At 39.7% G+C, this 24,664-nt stretch overlaps 1 protein-coding gene and 4 non-coding genes across 5 annotated transcripts; 3 read left to right on the plus strand and 2 right to left on the minus strand.

Annotated features, from left to right (window-relative positions):
* Positions 1 to 5,188: 5,188 nt before the first annotated feature.
* trnak-uuu (transfer RNA lysine (anticodon UUU)) lies at positions 5,189 to 5,261 on the minus strand. Its single transcript has one exon. It is a non-coding gene; the product is annotated as a tRNA-Lys (tRNA).
* A 7,712-nt stretch (positions 5,262 to 12,973) lies between these two features.
* trnak-cuu (transfer RNA lysine (anticodon CUU)) lies at positions 12,974 to 13,046 on the plus strand. The gene has a single exon. It is a non-coding gene; the product is annotated as a tRNA-Lys (tRNA).
* Positions 13,047 to 13,154: 108 nt separating this feature from the next.
* On the plus strand, positions 13,155 to 13,228 carry trnan-guu (transfer RNA asparagine (anticodon GUU)). The gene has a single exon. It is a non-coding gene; the product is annotated as a tRNA-Asn (tRNA).
* A 704-nt stretch (positions 13,229 to 13,932) lies between these two features.
* Positions 13,933 to 14,005, plus strand: trnak-cuu (transfer RNA lysine (anticodon CUU)). The gene has a single exon. It is a non-coding gene; the product is annotated as a tRNA-Lys (tRNA).
* Positions 14,006 to 20,303: 6,298 nt separating this feature from the next.
* On the minus strand, positions 20,304 to 23,756 carry LOC130222705 (uncharacterized). Its single transcript, XM_056455233.1, has 11 exons — positions 23,689 to 23,756; positions 22,964 to 23,188; positions 22,671 to 22,850; positions 22,416 to 22,563; positions 22,154 to 22,311; positions 21,682 to 22,048; positions 21,514 to 21,606; positions 21,279 to 21,427; positions 20,992 to 21,198; positions 20,689 to 20,897; positions 20,304 to 20,608 (listed from the first exon to the last, which is right to left on the minus strand). Exons 1-11 carry the CDS (start codon positions 23,700 to 23,702, stop codon positions 20,304 to 20,306), a joined length of 2,055 nt encoding a protein of 684 aa, XP_056311208.1. The 5' UTR covers positions 23,703 to 23,756.
* Positions 23,757 to 24,664: the final 908 nt, after the last annotated feature.

Raw genomic sequence — 24,664 nt, forward strand, 5'->3', positions numbered from 1 at the left:
TTGGAGGGACATAGCCCTACTGGAGCTTTTCAAAGGAGATGAGATTGAGCTCTCTCACATGAGAGTTCACATCTGGGAGAGTGGGAAGGGTAAAATAAACTCTTCAACTTACACCACAGCAAAGGTAAAAAAAATATATGAAGCAAAACTTTTAGTAATATAATAACTTTATAGTATTCCTGCATTTTCCAAAAATGATAAATTTGCAGGAGTTGTGTAACACGGTACCACCCAGCAGCATTATTTTAGGTTTTTAAGAGAGCAAAACCATATGAAACAAAAGTTTTACTTGAGCACTTTTGTTTTTACTAAAACCAAGGTTTAAGACTTGACTTGGAAGCATGCAAGTGTCACGGTATGTTGAAAACACAAATACAAAAAGGTAGGATCCAAATGCATTTAGTGAAGAAATAATCATGCAGATAACAGAAAAACAACAGGGAATGCAAAAATCAAAGTATCAAAAGAACAATAATAAACAAAACAAGAAACTAAGGAAAGGTACGGGACCACAACACATAAACAACATACCATACAAAAACAAACGGGTGCAGGGTGTATAAATAGTCCAAACAATCATTAGTGACAGGATTCAGCTGTGTGTGTAATCAGTGGAAGTGAAACCTGGTGTATGTATAGTGGAATGAAGGGATCTGTAGTTCATGGCTGAATTGTAGTTCACCAGCGATCTCTGTAGTCCTCAAATCGCTAGTGAACATGACAGCAAGTTTAAAAAAAGAAATACATGACCAAAAGTTTATACCATTTGAACAGTAGTTGTCAAATAGTAGTCATAAGGCAAGTATTTTTTTTTAATCAATTTAAGTTTAAATATACATGGATGGTTCACCCTAAAACTAAAATGTATTTATTATTTAATGACTGTAGTGGTTTTAAACCTTTATGAGTTTCTGGTTCCACTTTATATTAGGTGGCTCACACTACTATGTGCTTTGAAATACATTTGTTACATCTTTTTTTGTACTTATGATAAAATACCTATATGTAATTCCATTGTTGTCCATCTCTTACACCTACCTATACCACCAAACCTGTTCCTAGCCCAACCCGTATCTCACCTCAAGAGCACCACAGGTGTTCTGCAAATACATTATGAACACAGTAATTACATTGTATTTATTTTTTTGATGCAAGAACATTGTAGTTAAGGCCAGCTAATATAAAGTGGTACCAAGAATAAAGTAAGAATTAAAGACATTAAACATTTTTGAAAGCTAAAGTTGATAATTTGCTAATAAAAATTAAAGTAAGATCAATTGATAATACATTTATATTAGTCAACTTGAACTTGGTGTAGGCATCACTACAATAATAATTAATAATTCTTTACATTTCTATAGCGCTTTTCTGGACACTCAAAGCTCCAGTGGGCAAATTTGGCCAGGATGCCGGAGTTATACCCCTACTCTTTTTTTTTCAAAAGACATCCTGGGATTTTTAATGATCACAGAGTGTCAGGACCTCGGTTTAACATCTCACCTGAAATACGGAATGCACACACTGTAAAAAATGTTCGTGATTTTAACAGTAAAAGTCTGTACAATCCACAGTGAAAACCTGTTAAATGACTAACAGCTCATTTCTGTACAAAATACGGAAAATAACTGTAACAGATCTAACCTTTGTTTTTGAGAAACTAATCAGAGTGTCTGAAATCTCACCACACACCCTCATCCACTAGTCCTTAAATTAGTCAATTAGTTTAGTCCACTAGACAGAGTGAATGACCACAAATAAGTGAATTGATGAACACCTGCTGTTAACAAGCACAATCACTGAAGGAAAGAACAAGAAATAAAACTACAGACACAGCCTTACACCAAACCAACTGAATTAAAACAGAGAATTAAACAACTTCATTAAATAACAGCATTAGCAGCTTCACTGATTACAGTTTGAGTTCAATTCTCTCATATCTGCAAGAATATTTGATAATTAACAGAGGTTTATATATTTATTGAAAATGTTTGATTTGACCTCACCATCATGGAGATCAGAGGCTGCATTAGTTGAGCTCTTGAACATTTTCGCTTGTAGTTAAATGCTTCTCTGGCTGTTATAACTGTGTTTTTGAAACTCAACAGTTACAGCAAGACAAGCCATGAAAACTTTTAAATACTTATAACAGAATTGTTTTTAATAAGTAACAAAAAAGTTGTAATTAATTATATTTAATTTATGTGATGTTATCTGAGACAATAGTACAGCTTCCAGAAAGTAGTGGTGGGCAAAGCGAGGCTTCATGAAACATTGAAACAGTTGAAGCAAATGTGTCGACGCTTCGAAATGTTTTGAAACCCCACTCTACAGTGACGCCTAGTGGTCATGTTTTATGTATTGCACTGGTTCAGTGCACTCAACCCCACTTTGAGGGCTTGAAGCCTCAAGTGTTATAGTAGAGTGGTTAGGGTTTCTGACTACCATGCGGTGATTGTGGGTTCGAATCCAGGCTGATAGAGTTATTTTGAAATGCTTTAATATCAGTTTGAGAGGCTTTGTTCGTGCATCGTTCTGTTTCAACATTAGTCTGACAACTGAATGAACACTTTGTAAATAAATTTGGCTTGTTTTGGTCATAAAACAGGGTTGTTGATAGATCAGATACAGTTGTGGACAGAAGTTAACAAGAATTATTTATGTTATTCATTAAATTTCATTTAATGTTATTCATTAGGGTTGTGGTCGGCGCAGACCTTTACGGTACACAAAAGTTTACCGTGAGGTGGGGTTTGGACTTGTGGTTGGTGTAGATGTTGCTAAAACACAACAGGTTACTGTGAGGTTGGGTTTATGGTTGTTGTAGGTGTAGACGTCAGTAAAACACAGTAGTTTGGACTCAATGTCATATAGGAGACAAAAAGATCAATGACAACTGCAGAAGGTCTTTCTGTTGTTGTGGGAATAAATGGAGACTTAACCATTGAAACGATTCCTTCCATGCCTTAGAAGCGTGACTTGATCAATGGTTACCTACACAGCATGCTGGCATCAAAGGTCCCGTTGCTCATATCGAATTCCTAGTCTTCCACACTTTAGGAAACGTAAACATTCAGGACGTGCCATTAGCACAGCCTGCACTAAAAGAACGCTGGAGGTTACGGATGGCATCACAGAGTGCAACGCCAATGCTACCCTGAAAAGCCTGCCATGACCCGGATTCGAACCGGGGTTGCTGTGGCCACAACGCAGAGTACTAACCACTATACGATCACGGCAAGCTACGGGACAGTCGCTGGAGCCTTGCTCTCTGTCATACGTCTTTGAAAATGGAGGGCCCCCAGGGCAGTGAGTTGGCACGTGCTGCGGTTTTATTTTTGTTGCTTTTCCCTACCAGCACATCCCTTTTCCCAAGAAACACTGGGGTTGCAAACAATCAAGGAAATTCGCAAACTAAATCCTGCGCGTAGCCTGGACGTAGTCAGCAGGACTCAAACCTGCGCTGGGAGACCCCAATGGATTTCTAGTCCATCGCCTTAACCACTCGGCCACGACTACGAAGTTTGAACTTTCCATTGTGCTCTTGCCTGGCGCATTGGTCGTGCTGCCCAATGACATGTAGAGCAAGCAAGAGCTCACCAGCAATAGATGTCGCTTGTAGGGATGGTATGCAGTTTAACCCAAAGAATGACCAGTCTGTCAGACGAAGAAGAGCCGGAGTCAGAGATTTATATAAATAAATAAAGGTTACTGAAGATAGTTTGCAGTTACATCAGCAGAAGCCAGCTTCAACACTCGCCATGACTTCCTAGGCCGCTCTGCTTACAATCACAAATCAATAACAATTTTACTCTCACATAAGGTCATTAACTGCGTCACGCATATAGGTGTTCTAACCTGATTGGATAAAACACAGATAGACTAGGAAAATGTCCAGGTGGGGTGCGTGCGTACAATTCTGAACAGTATCTCAAGCATAAACGTCAGACATCCACTAGACTGTTCAGAGCTGACTCCAGACCTATGAAACGGATCCACAATCAAATAGAACACACACACTTAAAGAATAATCTGTTTCTTATCCGAGGCTGAGTGTAGTCTTTATCAAAACTGGTTAAAAACTGGTATAATCTACATTCAGGCAGTTATATCCTTACTACACAAAGTCTATCTTGAATAAAAAGTAGAATCACCTTAAAAGAATTAACCGTAAAAACAGCAAGATCCCTTAAGACATTTTAGATAGTATTAACTCTTAGAAATAACAACGGAGACAGTTGCTTCCGGTCCTCAGCCCTCAGCTCCACTCAAGGCCTCCGTGATCTCAGACTTAGTTTGGTGGCTCCTGAAAAAGTTATAAAGAGACAGGCAAACACACTGAACGTTCTTATATTAAGCAATGTGTTAACTTATTCATTAGTTAAAATCAATTCAAAGTTAATTACTCATTCAGATAATCAAATAATTATATAAAAATAATGAGAAACAAGATGATGAGGAAAGGTTGATTCATGCTGAGATGGATAGGAAGGTAGAAATCCGAATCCTCCACGCTCTACAACAGTTGGCTTACACGCCCAAACAGGGACTTGAACCCAGGAACGTCAGATGAAAAGTCTGATGATCTACCGTCTAAGTTATCCCGGATCACTGGGGGATTAGCTTAGATTTAAGCGCTTGTGACGTGTCACAGTAGCAGCGTGCACTGAAAAGTGGGCTGTACAAAACAGGTGGCAAGAGAGGGGCGTGATGCCAATGTCACCGTAAGGAATCCTGCCATGACCCTGATTCGAAGCGGGGTTGCTGCGGCTACAATGCAGAGTACTGACCACAATCCGATCACGGCGAGTTACCGGACAGCCGTCGTGGACCCTGTGCGACATGTTCCTCCCTCTGATTTGCCCCTTTCGGTTCAGTGAGCGCACGCTGTTGTTTTTCTCCTCCTACCAGCACGACGCTTTTCCCAAGTAACGCTGGAATTGCAAACATTTGATGACTGTTGCAAGTTTAAAAAGGAAGAGGACAAGCACGTGGTCTGCAGGACTCGAACCAGCGCGAGAAGACCCCAACAGATTTCTAATGCATCATCTTAACCACTCGGCCGCAACTACAAGACTGCCTGTACTCTCCATGTCCTCATGCCTAGTACACGTGTTGTGCATCCAGATGAAACTTTCAGCAAGCGATAGCTCACTGGCAAAAACTGTGGCTCCACAAGAAGAGCCTTACACACCCAAGCAGGGACTTGAACCCTGGACCCTCAGATTAAAAGTCTGATACTCTACCGACTGAGCCACCCGGGCTCCATGGCTGTGCATCGCAAGTAGGCAAGGTTTAGGGTTACCGTGAGGTGGGGTTTGGACTTGTGGTTGGTTTAGATGTTGCTAAAACACAACAGGTTACTGTGAGGTTGGTTTTATGGTTGCTGTAGGTGTACGAAGCACGAAGAGGGTGCAAGTAAGTTACCTTCCACGTAAACACCGGGCTATCTTAAACGAATGACCAGGATGGAATTTATTTTTTTTATTATTTGTATATGTATGTTTCTGCAATTATGTTCGGTAAGATGACTTTCAATTTTGCCATGACATGCTTCGAAGCACGAAGATTGTGTGAGTAAGATAACTCCCACGAAAGCACCAGGCTCTCTTAAATGAACGACGAGGATGGAATTCGAACCCATGCATCCAGAGAACAATGGATTAGCAGTCCATCGCCTCAACCACTCGGCCAACTCATCATGCATTTAGCCACTTTTCAGATGGGGGCTGGACTATGGCACGTAAGTATGTATTTGCAGCTATTTTCGGTACAGACGACATAACATTTTGCAGGAACATCCTTCAATTTTACTTGTCCCACCTACCTATGTTCCTATTGCCTAGACAGTGATCTACACCTACGTGCAAATGGCTTTTGCTTGGAAGCCAGCTATGCTCACCACTATACCACCAACGCTTGCAGACATCTCTTGCCAGAGGAGCTCTTACTCCTCCTAAGGGTCCTCTTACACTGCAGATCCTCGTTAGTATAGTGGACAGTATCTCTGCCTGTCACGCTGAAGCCCAGGGTTCGATTCCCTGACAGGGAGGCCCTTTTTTTTGTCTTTTACTTTTTAGCTGTTGCCTTTCACAATGGTGGCAACGGACTAAGTGATATATACAGCAGCCAAAGGAAATGCAATGGCCGGAAATCGAACCCGGGTCAACTATTTGGAAGGCAGCTATGCTCACTACTATACCACCACTGCTTGCAGATGTCTCGTGCCAGAAGAGCTCAAAAAGAATGCTTTCAACCAAGGCCCTCTTTGTCTTGGTTCTGCACTGAAAAACATGTCCAGCATATGGATCCCAACCATCTCAAGATGCACTAATCTACCCACATGTCATGGCACATCTTCACAAGAGTGGCGCCTGGCCATGTAATGTTACGGCAGCCAAAAGGTATACATTGGCTGGGAATCTACTTAGAAGCCAGCTATGCTCACCACTATATTACCAACGCTTGCGGACATCCTCTCACAGAAGTGTAGAAATTAAAAGCTTTCGAAAGAGGAGTTCTTTGTGTGAGCGAAAAAAAAAAGTCAAGTATGGATGCCATCTCTTTCTGACTTTGAGGTTGGATAAAGCGTTCGAAGGTACAACCTCACCAAAAAAAAAAACAGAGGTCAATAATTTCACTCTGCAGTGGTGGAGTTCTCATCTTCTGTCACCCAGTATTCACTGTAATGAGCTCCCCCGGTTTGAATGTCATTGCAAGGGTTGACTGGATGCAGCTCATGAAAGGGCAAGCTGACATTTTGTGGAGTAAAAGCTGGGCTATGTGTATGATTGAATGGTTTGCTTTGTTTGCTGCAAAACATGCTAATAATGTTCTGTGTGCACTGTTCATGTTACTGCTGATGACCAGTCGAAGGCTGATGAAGAATTAAGGAATATTAATGAAGAAAAAGCTGTCCAAGCCCAGTTTTCAACCCTCCTCTTGCCACCTCGACGTGAATCCGCCTATTTTTAAATAGCTAACTCTTGACAACTGCTCTCGCTTACAGCCGTACCACCCTGGAATGCTAGAGGGCAATAGTGCACTTGCAGCAAAGGAAGTGGTAGGCAGAGAGTGAGAAAGGATCACTCGATTTTTGTGTTGTTTGTTTGTTTTTTCAGAAAAAGTTTGAGTTTTTTTTAGTTTTTCTTTTTTTGATAATTTTGTCCACTTCCCAGCAGCACTTTGCTGTCTGGGAAGTTTGTGTTCTGTTATGAGTGCAAATGTGGAAGGACTCAAACGTAAAGATATGGACATGGATAGAAAACGAAGAGGGCAACTGGATAATGGACAGGAAGTAGGACAACACTTTGGACACGGACAAATGGGCGATAAAAGGATCTATACTAAAGAAGCTACAGTGATTGTTCATATGACAGAAGTGAATGATGCTAGAGCAGAAGACATCATAAAGGCTCTGACTGAGAAGATAGGAAAAGGGAAGGTTCTGGCTGTAAGACCAAGAAAGGAAAAGGAATGTGAAATAACTCTGCCAAGTTAAGAGGACGGCGAGGATTTGGAAGATGGACTCATGATAAAAGGGAAGAATTGTGAAGTAAGACACTTACAAGTAAGAGAGTATATTGTATCTTTTATACATTTGCCGGCTTATATTGAGGATGATGAAATTCTGGATAAACGTAAGTTTTGGGGAGTAACACCTGCATCTGATATCAGAAGGCGAATGTATCCGGGTACAGACATTGCAGATGGTACAAGGTATTTAAGGGTTAAATTCCCGAAGGAGGTGATATCACTCCCAAACTGCAAAATTTGATACTGAAGAAGGAACACAATATTTCCGAATTATGCATGACCGTCAAGTGAAAACTTGTTGCTTGTGTATGGGTCCTGGACATGTGTTTAAAGACTGTCCTGATTTTAAATGCTTTCAGTGTGAGGAGCAAGGACATTTCACAAGGGATTGCGATGCAGTGAAATGCCTGGATTGCAGAAAGGTGATGGTAAGATGTGAGTGTTGGATGGAGAAAGAAAATGTTACACAAATCCCAGAGACTGTTAAGGAAGCAAGGCAAATGATGGATGAAACAGAGTTGGGAAAGATTGGTGAAGTTGAGAAAGTAATTATTGAGAATACAGAGAGTAATGCGGGAAATCGAGATGAAATGGAAGATAATTCACTGGGAGGAGCAATGGCTGAGTGGGAGGTTAAAAAAAATTTCAATAGAATATAGTAAATGTATGAAAAAACAAAAACAAAATGAAATAATAAAGAAGCTAGATAAAGAGTTAAGAAAAGGGACAGAGGGTGAGGGAAACGAAGATATTGTAAGGTTACAAGATAAGTTAAAAATAATAGAAGAAGAAAAATGCAAAGGTGCAATAATAAGAAGTAAAGCAAAATATGCAGTAGAAGGAGAAAGATCTACACAGTTCTTCTTTAATTTGGAAAGCAATAGGCAAAGAGCTGAATTAATAAAAGAGGTATTAAATAAAGAGGGACAAGGAACAAATGAAGAAGAGAAAGAATATTTTATAAAACAGATCAAATCAAAGGTAACAGAAGAAGACAAAAAATTTTGTGATGAAGAAATTCAAAAAGAAGAAATAGAGGTGGCTATTAAGCAATTAATGCCAAGAAAAAGTCCAGGTGTAAATGGCATAACAAATGAATTTTATAAATATTTTAAAGATATTTTAGTACCGATTTTAAAAGAGATCTATGAAGAGGTTTTTATTCAAGAATTGTTGAGTGAAAATATGAGAATAGGAATGATTAAAATGATACACAAAGGAAAAGGGGACAAAAAAGATCTAAAGAATTTTAGACCAATAACAATGTTAAATACAGATATGAAGATTCTAGCAAAAGTTTTAGCAAATAGGTTAAAAATAATTTTACCCAAGATAATTAAAACGACACAGGCTTATGAGTTGCAAGGAAAAAACATAACAGATGTGGTGAAAAGTATAAGGGATACAATAGACTATATGAAAGAAAAAGAGCAAGGTTTTTTTAATAGGTTTAGATCTAGAGAAAGCTTTTGACAGGGTAGAGCAGGATTTTTTATTTGCAGTTCTTAAAGAGTTTGGATTTGGGGAAAATTTTAGGAAATGGATTCAGATTTTTTATACAGATATTTTAACATGTATAAAATGTAATGGCTTTTAACAGAATGTCTTCAACCAACAAGATCAATAAGGCAAGGATGCCCATTGTCTGCTTTATTAAACACGCTGGTAGCTGAACCACTGGGATTGGCAATAAAATCAGATAGAAGCATTAAAGGGATACAAATAGAATAAAAAGACAACAGAGAAGCTGTGTATCAATACACGGATAATACTACATTGATGGTTGAAGATATTCAGAGTATTAAAGGGGCGATGGAGATTTTAGAGTGATATTGTAAATCATCATGAGCTAAGGTTAATGTTGGAAAAAGTATATGCATGAGGGTGGGAAGCAGTGGTGTAGTCGGGGCTATACGCACGTATACTCAGTATGCCTACTTTTTTCCACTAGCTCTTTGGGTATTACGACTTCTGAGGATCAATAATTGTGTATACCCTCAGTATACTCACTTGTTTTGCTGATTAGACTTCCCTAATTTACGTGTATTCGCATCCCTTAACTGAATACCAAGTGCTTTTTTTTAACTCTCATCTTAATTTGTTGCAATTGGTGGATTTTTGTTCATTGTTTGCGCCATTCCCTGCCCCTGACGACCACAGCAGCTGTGAGAAAATTTCGTGAGTTTTTCAAGGTCTGAATGATGTCTCGCTGAAATGTTCAGGTAAAATAATAAAATAGCATGGGCGGGTTGGGTGGGTAATAGTACACCACCTTTTTTTTTAGAACTACACCACTGTTGGAAAGAGTAGAAGAAATAACACAACACATCCCCTTTAAAGAAGAAAAGCAACATACAACAATTTTGGGAAGTTGGGTGGGGATGGATTCTTATAAAGCAGATAATTTAAACTGGGAGGGAGTTTTAAATGGAATTGAGAAAAGACTTAGATTTTGGAAAGCTCGAAATTTGACGTTAAACGGGAAAGTATTAATCTTAAATGCTTTAATGTTGTCAAAGGTCTGGTATGTGTTAAGTGTAACTGCATTTCCTGAAGTATACTATAAAAAAATGAAGGATGTAGTTTTAAAGTTTTTGTTGGGAAATGCAAGAGCCAAAATTGCTTATAATACTTTGATTGGGGAGGTAAAAGAAGGAGGTCTGGGACTTTTAGATAGCTTTTTAAAAATGAAAACATTAAGAGTTAAGATTATTCAAAGGTTTTTGGAAGGGAAAATGGATGTGATTTGGAAAAGTGTGTTAGACTATTATTTGAAAAAATGTGGACATTTTGATATGGGATGTAATGTTTTATGGATGAAAATGAAAAAATGGATGACAGCAGGTCTGCCAAGATTTATGCTAAGGTCTTAGAATCATGGGGGGAATTTTTAGAAAATGTGTTGATTATACCAAAAGGAAGGGCTCAGATTGTAGAACAACCACTTTTTCAGAATCCAAATATTTTAAATGAAGGAAAAATGTTATATTTTAAGGAAAGGTGGGATGGAGGATTAAGACAAGTTAAAGATGTATTTTATGAAGTGATAAAAGGATTTGTACCATTACAATTGTAGATGCTGTGGAGGATGGTTATAAAAGAGTTGTTAAAACAAAATTACAAAGACAATATCATGATTTGAAAAAAGCAATACCAAAAGATTGGATTGAAATAATTGAAAATAATGAGTTGCGGGATAAGGAAGAATTACCAGAGGTCTATTTTAAGAAGAAAAATGGAGAAAAAATCAATATGAGCTTATGTACAGTTAAGAGTTTTTATGTTGTTTTTAGATCAAAGGCTTTTATAAGACCTATAGCATTCAACTACTGGAAGGAAAGATATGAGGATTTAAATGAAAAAGAAATATGGGCAAATGTCAGAATGAAATATATGGAACCAATTTTAGACAATTGGAAAATTATTTATTGAGACATAATTGCATATTAACAGAAATGAGATTGTGTAAAATGGGAATTGAACAAGATATAACATATAAGGTGTGTATAAAGGAAGGGGAAGGTTTATTACATTTGTTCTTCTATTGTGAAAAGTTGGAGGAATTATGGAAAAATTTAAGAAGATTGCTAAATCGTTAATAGGGGACATATATGTGGATGAACAAAAGAACTGGGAAAAAAAAATATTTATTTGGTCAAAATGAATGTGGTATGTATGCTTTTAATCTATGTATAACAATTGCTAAGTATGTGATTTGGATAAGGAGAAATATGGCTAAACATGATGGGAAGAGAGTGGATATATGGCGTATGTTTAAAAACAGAATGGAGATGGCTGTAAAATTGATATTCAACTATTTTATAGTACAAGAAAAGGAGGATGTATTTATAGAAATAATGGTAAAAGGGAACGTAATGGTTGAATACAAGGACAACATTTTAAGTTGGTTATGGGAAAAATATGAAGTCTAATAATGAGTGTTGTAAGTATCATGTGATTTTTGTGTGATGTGATCATTTCTTTATAAAAATGTAAATATTTGATTTTAATGAAAAATAAAAAATAATATCTCATCTGAACTCGGAAGCAAGGCAGGGTTGGGCCTGGTTGGTACTTGGATGGGAGACCACCTGGGAATACCAGGTGCTGTAAGCTTTTTAAATTCCTTCATTTGGCAGTTAATACACTTCCCAAAATACAAATAAAAAAAACCTCTGAATTCCTCTCTGAACTCTGGAACCAGCCAAGTCAGTCTACCCACTTCCCCTGATTCCATTCGGGGGAAAGTGGGTACAGTGACTTGGCTGGTTTAACTTAGCAAGAGCTGTTGGTGCCCCGGAGCAGAAACATAAAAAAAAACAAAAAACAGGTAAACAATTGAGGGGACAAGGGCCTTCTTTCTGTTGGTGCTGTGTCAATGCAAGCTGAGCTGCGCTCGGCTCCTGGTGCTGCGCCTATTTTTAAATAGCTAACTCTTGACGGCTGCTCTCGCTTACGGCCATACCACCCTGGCAATGCCTGATCTCATCTGAACTCGGAAGAAAAGCAGGGTTGGGCCTGGTAGGGACTTTTGCAGCAAGTAGGCTGGGTTTACGATTGCTAAGCTAGAATCCTCTGATCCATAGTCATAAGCGTTATCCTTTGTGCCACTGGCATTCCGTTCAGCACCTTGTTAGCACATTGTTTGAAACAAGGACAAGGCTCTGTCAACCTGGAGTTCCGTCACCACACATTCTGCTTTGTTTTATAGCAAGACGTTGTGTGGATGGGATGCTCTTACAGGATTCCTGACAGTCCCTCCATAGAAGACCTGAGATCCAGGGTCGGAGACTCTCTTCTCTCCAAGAGGAGGTTAAAAGCCATACTTTCTTTTATGCATGTTTTATCAGAGCACTTAGGTATTGCTACAGCTCAGAGACTTACAAGTGGAAGAGATTACGCTGCAAGTTGGCTGGGTGACTTCTAAGTGGTAGGGACTTTTGCAACAAGTAGGCTGGGTTTACGATTGGTGTAGCTGTAGTAGACGTTAATAAAAATCTAGCAGTTGGGGCAGCCTTTGAAAACAGGGGAGCACCCCACGGGTCTGGTGGTTAGGATTCGGCGCTCTCACCACCGTGGCCCGGGTTCGATTCCTGGTCAGGGAACTTCCTTTTGAGCTCTAGCTATGAAGATATAGTTGCATTAGTGTCTGAGTCTCTGTGGCGCAATCGGTTAGCGCGTTCGGCTGTTAACCGAAAGGTTGGTGGTTCGAGCCCACACAGGGATCCATCAAGCTTTTCTGTGCCTTGCAACTGCTAACACATACACTGGCCACGTGCTTTCTGGCGTTACAAGATGACATCAGGATTTAGCAGAAGTTTGTTGTCCAGTGCCTGGATTGGCTAAGTTACTTAATCCAGTTGACTAAAACACAGCCTCAGTCTTTACACAGGTACGGAAGGTAATGATCAAAACAGTGACTAGAAAGAAAGTGTAAGAAGCCTGGCTAGCTCAGTCGGTAGAGCATGAGACTCTTAATCTCAGGGTCGTGGGTTCGAGCCCCACGTTGGGCGTTTCTGTTACCTTTCTCTCTCTCTTTTCGCCAGCTTTCATTTGCATTCATCGAGCATACCTATCAAGACAAAGTTCAGCATTTCTACCACAGTTGCATTAGTGTCTGAGTCTCTGTGGCGCAATCGGTTAGCGCGTTCGGCTGTTAACTGAAAGGTTGGTGGTTCGAGCCCACCCAGGGACGAATCAAGCTTTTCTCTGCCTTGCAACTGCTAACACATACACTGGGCATAGATCCTGGGCCACGTGCTGTCTGGCGTTACAAGATGACATTAGCATTTAGCAGGAGTTTGTTGTCCAGTGCCTGGATTGGCCAAGTTACTTATTCCAGTTGACTTAAAATCAGCATCAAACTTTACACAGGTAGGGAAGGTAATGATCAAAACAGTGACTAGAATGAGAGTTTAATAAACCCGGCTAGCTCAGTTGGTAGAGCATGAGACACTTAATCTCAGTGATGTGGGTTCAAGCCCCACGTTGTGTTTCTGTTAGCTTTCTCTCTTTTCGGCAGCTTTCATTTGGGTTCATCCAGCAGACCAAGTGAGACAAAGTTCAGCGTTTCTACCACAGTTGGTATGGTTAGTCTGAGTCTCTGTGGCACAATCGGTTAGCGCGTTCAGCTGTTAACCGAAAGGTTGTTGCTTTGAGCCCATCCAGGGACGAACGGAGGCTTTTACTGCCTTGCAACTGCTAACACATGCACCGGGCATGATCCTGGGCCACGTGCTGTCTAACATTACAAGTTGACTTCAGGATTTAGCAGAAGTTTGTTGTCCAGTGCCTGGATTGCCCAAGTTACTTATTTCAGTTGACTTTAAAACAGCATCAAACTTTACACAGGTAGGGAAGGTATTGATCAAAACAGTGACTAGAAAGAAAGTGTCAGAAGCCTGGCTAGCTCAGTCGGTAGAGCATGAGACTCTTAATCTCAAGGTCGTGGGTTTGAGCCCCACGTTGGGCGTTTCTGTTACCTTTCTCTCTCTCTTTTCGGCAGCTATCATTTGGATTCTTCAAGCATACCTATTGTGACAAAGTTCAGCATTTCTACTACAGTCGCATTGGTGTCTGAGTCTCTGTGGCGCTACCTGGATCAGGATCGTCTGTCTCAGTCTCTCTCCTCGTCCAATCGTTGCTCTCGCTCTCCATTGTGAGAATGGACGAGAGCCAATCTCCGCACTCGCTTTCCATTGTGAGAATGGACGGGAGCCAATCGCCGCTCTCGCTCTCCATATTGAGAATGGATGAGAGTCAATCGCGTCGCGGCATATACAAATGAATGTCAACACCGCTGTCTTCTGACGAGAGCACATCATCATATAACCTATAGAGGTAAGTTATTTTTGTCAACGTCTATATCTACTGATAAAAGTTGTTTTGTCGATTGTAGTCTTTTGTTATGTCAGTCTTTGCCTCCTAACGCTGATTTATAATTTTATGACAAGAACTTTAACAAAAGTCACCCTAAGTTCACGTTTTTGTGCATAGTGTCAAAGTTCACGACCCCGCACCCTGTTTAACATTGCAGACTTTTGATACACTTGCAGAAATCATTGATTTTGTTCGAACGTGTCTTTAAATTAATAACTGTATCTAAATATACATGCATATACACTGTATATACGGTTGTTTGGATGCTTCAACAGCTTCCTCCCCCCGTATTTCTTAGCCAAAAACAAAATAAAGTTTACACAAAAATATATACACCGGTATGTCCTACACTTAACTATGTGCATAATACTTTTGGTTTGGGGGTGTTCATTGTTATTTATTTTTATTTTTGTTTGCATCACCAAAGCCAACCATGCGGTGAGTGGCAAATACAGAAGTCTAGATATTATTGAAAGTCTTTGTAGTATTATTATGGAATGCTTTAAATATGATAAGTCGTATATGTCTGTGTCTTTTTGTTCTCCATTTGTAGGAGAGCTGCTTGGTGTTGACTACCTCCTGAGTCAGACTGGACAGCCCATGGCATTGAACCCAGACTCAGAGGAAACAGAGGAAATGTTGGAGGATGTGGATGAAGGTGGGGAAGAAGATGAGGGCTTCGGGGAGGACGAAGTATATGATATAACTTTGCCAAGTCTCTCAGATGACCCAAACTTCTCCATCTCCTCCCACTTCCTACCCACCTCTGAGCCCATTGCCATTGCCCCAGCTGCTGTCTCTTCCATCCACCCTGCTGCCTCCACCGCCCTGGCAACTAACTCCTCTATCCATTCTCCAGCCTCCACTGCCCTGGCAACTACCTCCTCTATCCATGCTCCAGCCTTCACCGACCTGGCTGCAACCTCCTCCATCCACCCTCCAGCCTCCACCACTCTGACTGCCACCTCCTCTGCTGTTTTCACCGGCCTGGCTGCTGCCTCCACTGCCTATCCTGCTTCTGCATCCACCCAGTCTGCTGTCTCCACTGCCCTGGATGCTGCCGCACGCTCCACCCAACCCCCTGCCCCCTCCATCCAGCATGCTTCCTCCTCCCAACCTACTGCAATCACCATCTTCTCTGATGCCTCCTCCCAACCTGTTGCCCACTCCACCCAACCTACTGAACCCTCCACCCAGCCTGATGCCTCTGCCACCCTGGTTGCTGCCTCCATGTTGCACCAAAGCACTTCAACATCTGAGTCTGGTGTATGTAAATATCTTGTAACCTATCTGTTTACGCATCTAACACATCAACAATCTATGTTTTGTGCATATGTTTGATATATATATATATATATATATATATATATATATATATATATATATATATATATGTGTGTGTGTGTGTGTTATAATTATTATTTTTATTTTCTTAGGCTGTGGATGGCTCAGGTGTACCAGGTATGGACAGAGTGGACAGCCTGGCAGATTATCTTGTGGACCTGAGGAATCAGCCCTCCCTTGTCCTCCCCAACCAGCAGGTAATGAATATAAACCCACTCTTTGTTCACTCTTTAACTTGTCATACTTGCTTACCTTTTGCACATTTTGCTTTCTCATTAGCATGTATTATCTGCTTTTTCTGCTTAGGTGAGCAATATTGTTGCTCTTTGGCAGAACCTGCTGGACTATGACAAGCAGAGGGTGGTGTTTGCAGCCAGGCATCAAGCAAAGCTGGACACTGGGAGGTTTAGGTCCCCAAAGAAGAGGCAGGAGTTTACCCCAGGAGTGGAGAGTTTGAAGAGGCATGCCCTGACCACCTCTGCTCCACTTGCACAGTGGCCAGATTGCTGTCGCTTGGTTGAGACTATTTTTGTCAGGCTCTGTGCCATACATAGAACACCCAAATAGAAGGGGACCGGCACAGTGTCCAAATGGGATCTCATCCTGGCAGACTACAGAAAAATCAGGCGCAACATTCTGGCCAATGCTATAGTGATGAAGCAGACTAACCTTCAACTGGTGGATGTGAGTCACACCACCCTGGTACAGTGGTATAATAAAAAGTTAAACAGCAGGACACTGCAGTTGTGATGCAGGGGCTGCAACTTCCAAGCCACTTGTCTGTGGCGGCTGACCCCCTATTGCCTGCCAATGTGCGCCCCCCATCTCCACCACCTCAGCCAGGCCCGGCTCACCAGTACCACTTGCCCAGCAGCACTGTGGGCCAGGCTAAACTAAAAAGAAAAAGGACCATTTTGTCAGACCCACCAGCTTTGCCACCTGCTCAGATCCAGCAAGCTCAACGGCAACTTAATACTGCTTCACCACCAGGGACTCAACTGGTCATGCTGATGCCAGTGGCTTCACAGGGGTCTATGCTGGCTTTTGGGTTTGGCCTCCCTTCTGCCCCTCCTGCCATTCCATCCGCCCCTGGTACTGCTGTCGCTCCCGTTCGTAAACTGACCCGCAAAGTACAGCATAATACATGTAAGAAATGTGGGCAGTTTAGAACAGCGGAGACTGGACACAGCCAGTACAAGGGCATTATATACTGCCCCTCTGTAGAGGCATTGCCGAAGGAGCAGTGGTTGGAAAGAATTAAAAAAGGAGAAAAATAATAAAAATGTTCCAGAAGACCTGGGCACTTCCTGAAGTGTTTATTTTTAATATTGACATTTAAATATTTTCACGGGTCTTTTGTTTTACTTGTAAATTTTTGTTACTTTAAATTATAATTTAAAAAATGTAAATTTCTAATTTATTTGTTTATATCATTTATTTTACAATTGAAGTTATCTTTGCTTATTTCATTTTGTGTTGTTATTTATTTTTGTTTAATTTATTGTAATTTTTTTCTCTTCTTTTGCACTTGTTGCACTGCTGTTGAGCTATTATATTGTAAATGTAAATAATTGGCTATGACTAATTTTAAATAAATGTTTGGTCATTTTAACTGTTTCTCTGCTTGTTTTTTTTAGTTGGTTGTGTTTGCTATAGTATAATTCAAAAAATTAAATAGGCACAAAATGAAATAGTCCAGAAAATAATGTTTCAATAAAGAAACTAATTTGTAGTTTCTCTATACTTAGCAAAATACTTAGCAGAAATGTACTTAAAAGCAAATATATTTATATATTAAAAAAACAATAAAATATGTAGTATTAATCAAATATTAATAGTACAAATAAATTATTAAAAATGAAATAAAAAATATTTTCCTCTTCCGCCCCTTTTTCTTCTCTTCTTTCTCTTTTTTCCTCCTTTTCTTCTCTGTTTTCCTCTCCTCCCTCTCTTCCCCCTCCGTAACAGACTATTGTTCCCCAACACTCACCAATGTATATAAAGCAGAAATGGGAAAGGGAAGCCAATATAAAAATAGCAAATGAGGAATGATTAACTATTTGGGAAACACAGATGGTCACAATTAATTCAGATTCATGAAGGGAATTTATTTGGAAAAATGTAATCAGGTTCTTTATAACAAGATTTAAATAAAGAGATAAATGTAATAATGGGATTGAATCTGAAATGTAATTTTAAAACTGTACCTGGGAATTTACTCCGCAGAAATACCAAACCATGATGTGTATCTTCTTAACACACTACTAACAACTAGGAAAAAAGCCATTACAAAGAAATGGCTCAAGGAAGATCCTCCATCTGTAGGCGAATGGTATGATATTGTTAAAGAGGTGTATGACATGGAAGTACTGACATTTACCTTGAGACAACAAGACTATAAAATGTCTGCATACTGGGGTAAATGATTGAGAAGAAAAGTATTGTTTTAATTTCATTGTGGTGCTTTTACTTTATATATGTTTGGAGCCTGTTGATCTTTGACACGAAAACCCTTAACAAAATTTTATAAAGCAACATTTTATCAACAATAAATGTAAATAAGATTGTATTCAGTGACCTTTGACACTTGTATGTCTTTTTTGTTTCCATGTTCCTTTAAAAATGTCTGTTTGTGTGTTTGCTTGTTTTTATTACTGCTTTGTTTTGTTCTAAACTGTTTTGAAAAAGGAAAAAAAATTGTATCATCATCATCCTGACGCAAACTCAGCATGCAGTTTTGCTGCTGTTAGATCAAAAACAACAGCTGCCATTCATGTTCATAAACTTCAATAATAATTCTGTAGGTCTGTCTGTCTTTATAAATAATGTCTTACATTTTACACTGAATTTTGTCCAAAATATATTGACTTTTTTTTCTCTTTTGCTTCAATAAATTCTAATTGTATTTGACTGTATATTATCTCTTTTGAATTAGGCTAGCTGCCTTATTCTCTTCAAAGAGCAGCTCTCATACAGAGGCTGTTATTTCAGTGTTTTTTCCAGGATATTTGTGGATTCCTTCTTTCTTGCTCTCGGCTGATCACATGGAAAAATTGGAATTTGATCATTGAATTATTTTTCCCGGTCATTTTCCTTTTTTTCTTATTTATTTAAACTATCACACACTTTTCAGGTGAAGTGGAAAAGTGTTGCACTTATCTGAAAAACCTTTTTATGTATTAAATAATAAAGTGTTTTTTTTTTAAAGGATTACTTGTTTTTAAATGAAATAAATAGTTAGAATTATTGTTAAATATATCCTAAACACTGTGTCTGTGTTTACACCTTTATTTAGTTTAAAAAGCATAATATGAATGTGAAATAACAGTACAGTGGAAGACTATATATAATAGTAATATCAAATAATAATTACACTAAAGAAAATAAACAACTTCCAGTACATACTGTAGGACTCTAATGGTCCATTGCATGTTCAAAAATTGACGTAGATCTGAGTTGAAAATTAAGAAGTTTTATTTTGAATGCAAGAAGTTAGAGAGTACAAGTTCTGCGCAGAAGAGATGTAACCTCAGTTCAGCTCTTTTTAAGGCTCTCCTTCATGCTTTTATACTGTCTTTCGCACATTATCTAATCCCAACCCTCATGATTTATATGGTGTCGCCTTGACAGTTTGACCATTCAGCAACCAGACGTTCCTATTTCTGGTCTCTGTGTATACCACAGAAAACTGAACAAAATCTGAACATTAATCAAACAACATAGAGACAACATAGGTAATGTCTTAAATTAAAAATGGTGGTGAATCCTAGGATGAATATACTATAGCTTGCTTAAAGAATTAACATGCCTGGTTAATTCTCGGCAGTGAGGTCCATGGCTTTTCTTGTGGTTGAAATTAAGGGTTCGTGGGAGGTAGGGTTACGAGCAGCTTCAGCATACTTACCAGGCTGTAATTCCACATGTGTTGCAAAGAATCCAGAGAGAGAGGAGAGAATATGGAGTAGCCTACTCACACTCTCACTATTGCATAAAGGAAGCTTATGAGAAAAAAGAGTGAAAAAAGACAAGTCAGTAAGAGAAAATACAGTTCTCTGGAAGTAAAGGTGAATGGTTTGTAAGACCCACTCATTCAGCCTATTACAACCAAGTCTCTATTTAGAGAGAAGTGTTGGTGCTTGACATTGCAGGAAGAATCCTTCAGGGTGAGAAGAGCAGTGATGGTTGTCCAGAGTCCAGAGAGTGAGGAGAGAATATGGCCACAGGTGGAAACTTGGAGTTGGACATGTTAGAAGTGAGTGAGAATGGGGGATGGAAAGATGTTCTTTCACATCCAGTCCAATTCCAGCCCTTTCCCGGCAAAAGATCTCCTCTTTGAGCCATAATTATAGAGTAACTCCTCATCACTCAAAATGTCTTTTGTAGCAATGAAGAGAATGATGTCTCTATCATTAAGGACATACAGCCTGGGCCGGATATTGGCTCTTTTGCTGGAGTGACGTATCAGGCGTCCGTAATTGAACTTCATGGGATGGCACTGGCAACTTTCTTCATGTGCGTCAATGCACATGGCTTCATGTTGCTTGTTCTTATAAAAAAAAAATGTCCAGGTCCAGCTGGCCGTGGTATTCACAGACAACCTCCCCAATCTGAAAGGGTTTTTTGGTGAAATCACCATCACCCTTGTCAGGGACGGGTCTGACAGTCAGTCCTTTCCAGCGTTGAGACGAAATCATTTTATGCACAAAGCTGCTGTCGATGACCGAGTCCAACCTGGCAACAGGCTTCCACTGCTTCAGAACCACTGAAGCCTGTGGGACATTTGATGTCCACCCTTGTTTGTCCATCCAGCGGTTTATTTTGGACTCTGATGGCTGCTGTCCAGCAAAATGTTCTAGAAACACAAAACACATCAGTATTTGGCTATTCTCACTCAGTTTCACAGTTTGTGTCATTAATCATCTGTATACTCACCAAGAGCATGCTGTTCACGCAGCTTGAGCTGCTCGCTACGCCAGCGGTCATAGCAGTGCCTCTCATGTTCTGAGCCACACAGCTCATTCCTGCGTGCCCTTTTTGGAGGAGGCCCCTCCAGAGTCACTGGACAGAACTGCTCAAGAGTTTTGTAGGCTGTCTCTTCGTCCACCCTTGTCTCTTGGCTGGAAGCTCTACTGGACCTTTGTCTATAAGATCACAAAAAATAAATATTAAAGCAAGGAAAGACAAGGCTGTGGGTTGCAAATTTAAGAATAAGGATCATTGTTGTTAGATTCTTACCGTGTTTTTCCAGCAAGCTGATCTAGCACACTTAGAGCCAGAAATGCATCTGAAGATGTTCTCCTCATGTTGTTCCTTTCAGCTGTTTCTGGCATGTGCCCAAACAGCCGTGCCAACACATTTCTCTCCACTTCTGACTTCAGGTTTTGTGCTGCTGCCTCAAACGCTCTCTGGGCATCGCCAAAGGTCACACTGGGGAGACTGTATCTGAAACACAAGGCATCGTAAGAATGCAAAAATTGGACGGATGAACATGTAGAGATAAAGACAGGTGTAATGTTGCTTACTTGTCATGTAGTCTTTTTAAGTCATTGGAGGGGTTATAAATCGATCTCCCACTACTTGACACAAAAAATGAATCAACTGCCACATCGTCGCCGGTGCGGTTTTCTTGTAGCATTGCTGGCCGCACCTCATTGAAGTACAAGTCAAACCACTAGTTAGAGAAAGGGTCAAAAATAAGTATGACTTTACCACAATATATTTATTGCTGTTATGATTTAATGTACGATATAAACTTACAAGTTCCTGTTCGTGTGACAGCGCTACTTTGTGCTCCTTCACTGCAACACAGACACCATTCTCTATCCGGCTTCTCCCCTCCCAATCCTCAACCTGCAAACAGACAGTTTTGCACATTGATGAAGCATAGGACGAAAGAAGAGAAGGGAGGGAAAAACAAACACTTACAGTCATCTGTGTCACTACACCAGGTCGCTGAAGTAGCTTCAGCATGATAATAGCCTCCAGGTAGTACAGGACGAGCAGCCGTTCATTTTTAGTCAAACAGTCCCCTGTGATGGCTCCTGGATCCTGCATTTTGCATATCACGGCCTGGAAATCTTTGAATGCAGCCTCCAAAACAGCAAGGCAGTCCTTTGGCAAAATTTCTTTGCCATTCCCAAGCTCTGATTTTTTCCCTGTGACCTCCATGCTTACTTTTTTGGACATAGCACTCTCTATTTCATACAGCACATCCAAAAAACTCTCACAGTCCTGGAACAGAGATGGATTGTTGTGGCGAATGTCTGTGGAGGTAATAATGTATTTCATGAACCTTGAAAAGAGATCAAAATTAGGTTGTTACAGTCAGAACACAGCACAGCTGACATTATTAGTTAACACGTACATGGCAAGCTTGTGGTTGTTCCACATTACCGACCTCTTGAGACTCTTCCAGTAGTTGAACACTGTCCATTTTGAGAGCTTTGTATCTGACAAGATGTTAAAGTACTCTCGCACTTTCTCCACCTGACGAACAAACATCAAGTTTGGCTCAGTGGGGTCCATGTAATGTAAGAACCTGGACACTGTTTCCACCTGAAATGACACATTTCACAATTAAATAAACTCTACTGCATAAAACAAGACATGCATGTACATTTTTTTTTGCATGTATACCTTCACTCATTTAATTAACTTACTACTTGTTTGCTGTTTTTATGTCCTAGGTCAATGTGCAGGTCCTTATTAAATCCTGCTAGAAGGGGGTGGTCAATGGAGTGCTTATTGTATAAGCCTTTTTTGACCATTTCCACCCTTACGGAAGAGGTCCACTTCGGTCCAACAGTGCTGAAATGAAAACAATAAACAGCAGGTGATTAAAACTACTGTCTTTTAATAGAAATCATATCCACAGTGTACATTTATTTTCTGGGAATGCCGATGTGAAACTGTACCTCTGATAGTACTCTCCAGAGCTCTCGTCAGATAAGGGCTCATTTGGAGGCTCAACTGGACCTTCTGCACCTTCTCCAGAGCTTTGAGACACAGATGATGTAGTCGATCGAGCTGGTTCCGGGAGGAGTGAAGGTAAGTTATTAATGACCAACCCCCTTGACTGCATCTCCGCAATCATCCTAAAACAAGGAACAGAAAATAAGGTCAAATAAACAATACCAAAAATGCAGATTTATTAATGTGTAGATGTTTGATTTGAAGCCAGATACATCAAATCAGAGAAGTTACAAACCTGGCCAGAGGATTAGTAGAGTCCAATATGTCACGAATTTTTCCAAACTCCCAGAAACGTCCTCTGTGACAGAATTCGGACAACTCCTTCTTGGCCTCTATGACGACAGCCTGGATCTCTGCCTTTGTGCTGTTCCTCATACACACCTCCCTGAGATGCCCAGGAAGAGAGTGAGGAGCCTTTTTGCACACAGGGCAGAGGAAAAACATCCTGCTGTGGAAGGATCTGTATGGATAATAAAGCCAACATGTTATAGAATGAAAAGATGAAGAGCAGCTTTGTGAAGGTTTGGGGTCCGGGGTCCAAAGGGCACACAACGGGCACACAAACAAACATAACAAAGCGTGCCAGAAATTTTGATTAGAGTTTTAAGACTAAACTTAATTTCATATTAATATAATACTGTTACTAACCATATTTAAAAAGTGTATTTAATAATATGACAATAGTCATGAGAGAATATTAAAATAGTCTCAATTATTTCTTAAACTAAGATTATTCCTGCCATTAGGATTTCGAGTTAATATCAGATAACACCACAGTTAGTATACAAACTGTGCTCTCCTCTCAGAAACATCGGTCCACTTCAGAGGTTTTCTAAATTTAATGATAAAGACTCTTGTCTTGACTTCCACAAACTTAGCTAACCCCACTGACAAAATGATGTAAGATAAACCGAGTTTAACAGGCCTGCTGCATGAGGCATACTGACTAAATCTACTTACTTTTCAGAAGCCATTTCCGATGTTGAAAAGTGAGTTCTGTCCACTGGTCAAAAGCAACAAGTTGTAGTTGAAAGTGACACAACTGTACAACGACTGAGATGAGACGGGCCTCTTTAACCTGAGCTGGCAGTAGGTCAACGGCCTATCAGGACGCAGCATCCAACAGCAGCCCAGTCTGCCCATCCCCAGGTGTTAATGGCCCAAGTGGGGCAGAAACAACTGTAAAACAGACAACAACTGATCTAGGCATATGTTTCAGTGTATTTAAAAATATATTGTCTTTGTTTTGACTTTGAGTAGTTTTATATTTCACAACACAGATGCAGGGAAGTATATTGTTTTAAAATTGGAAACATTAAAAAAACAAATAAAAAAGAAACTTGTAACACATTTTAGAGTAGATTTATACTTAGTTTGGTGATAGATACAATAAATAAAATAGAATATCTGATTTTCTGATAGATGTCTGCTCCACGATGGAGGAACACATATCCTTTATTATGTCTTATGATTATTAATAAAGTTAAATGTTTAAGGGCCTAGATCATATGATAACCATGGTGTCATCCCTCTTTAGAGTAAATCTGGAGTAATATGTGCTTGATTGTTTTTCTGCATGCCGAATGATTTGTTTCCTCAGGATCTACCGAGCCAGGTCAGAGGTCATGGAGACCTCTCGAGTGGACCTGGACTCTTGAAGAATTGGAAACAAATGTTTCCTGAGTTATTTGCCATTTTAGGTTAAGTATTTTAAAGTAAAGTGCTTGTATGTAAGCTGCCAGTTTAGATGTTGAATGTATTTTTAATATATATTATTCTTATATTGTTACATGTCAGTACTAAATATATTTCAATAATATACAAATATACTGTACATACACATTTTATTGAAACATATTTTGTTCTTACATGAATACTGATCTAAACTCAATTGTTGGCCGGAGTGGGTGTTAATGTTACTAATTAGCTAATGTTG

This window comes from Danio aesculapii, chromosome 4 (assembly GCF_903798145.1).
Source record: "Danio aesculapii chromosome 4, fDanAes4.1, whole genome shotgun sequence".
Lineage (NCBI taxonomy): Eukaryota > Metazoa > Chordata > Actinopteri > Cypriniformes > Danionidae > Danio > Danio aesculapii.

What these genes read in the sequence shown, in the direction of transcription:
- LOC130222705 (XM_056455233.1), bottom strand. An exon ending in TCTGGAGAGTACTATCAGAG is followed by an intron (nt 22,564 to 22,670) that starts GTACAGTTTCAC and finishes TTTTCATTTCAG; the next exon opens with CACTGTTGGACCGAAGTGGA. An exon ending in TTAAAAAGACTACATGACAA is followed by an intron (nt 21,199 to 21,278) that starts GTAAGCAACATT and finishes CTTGTGTTTCAG; the next exon opens with ATACAGTCTCCCCAGTGTGA.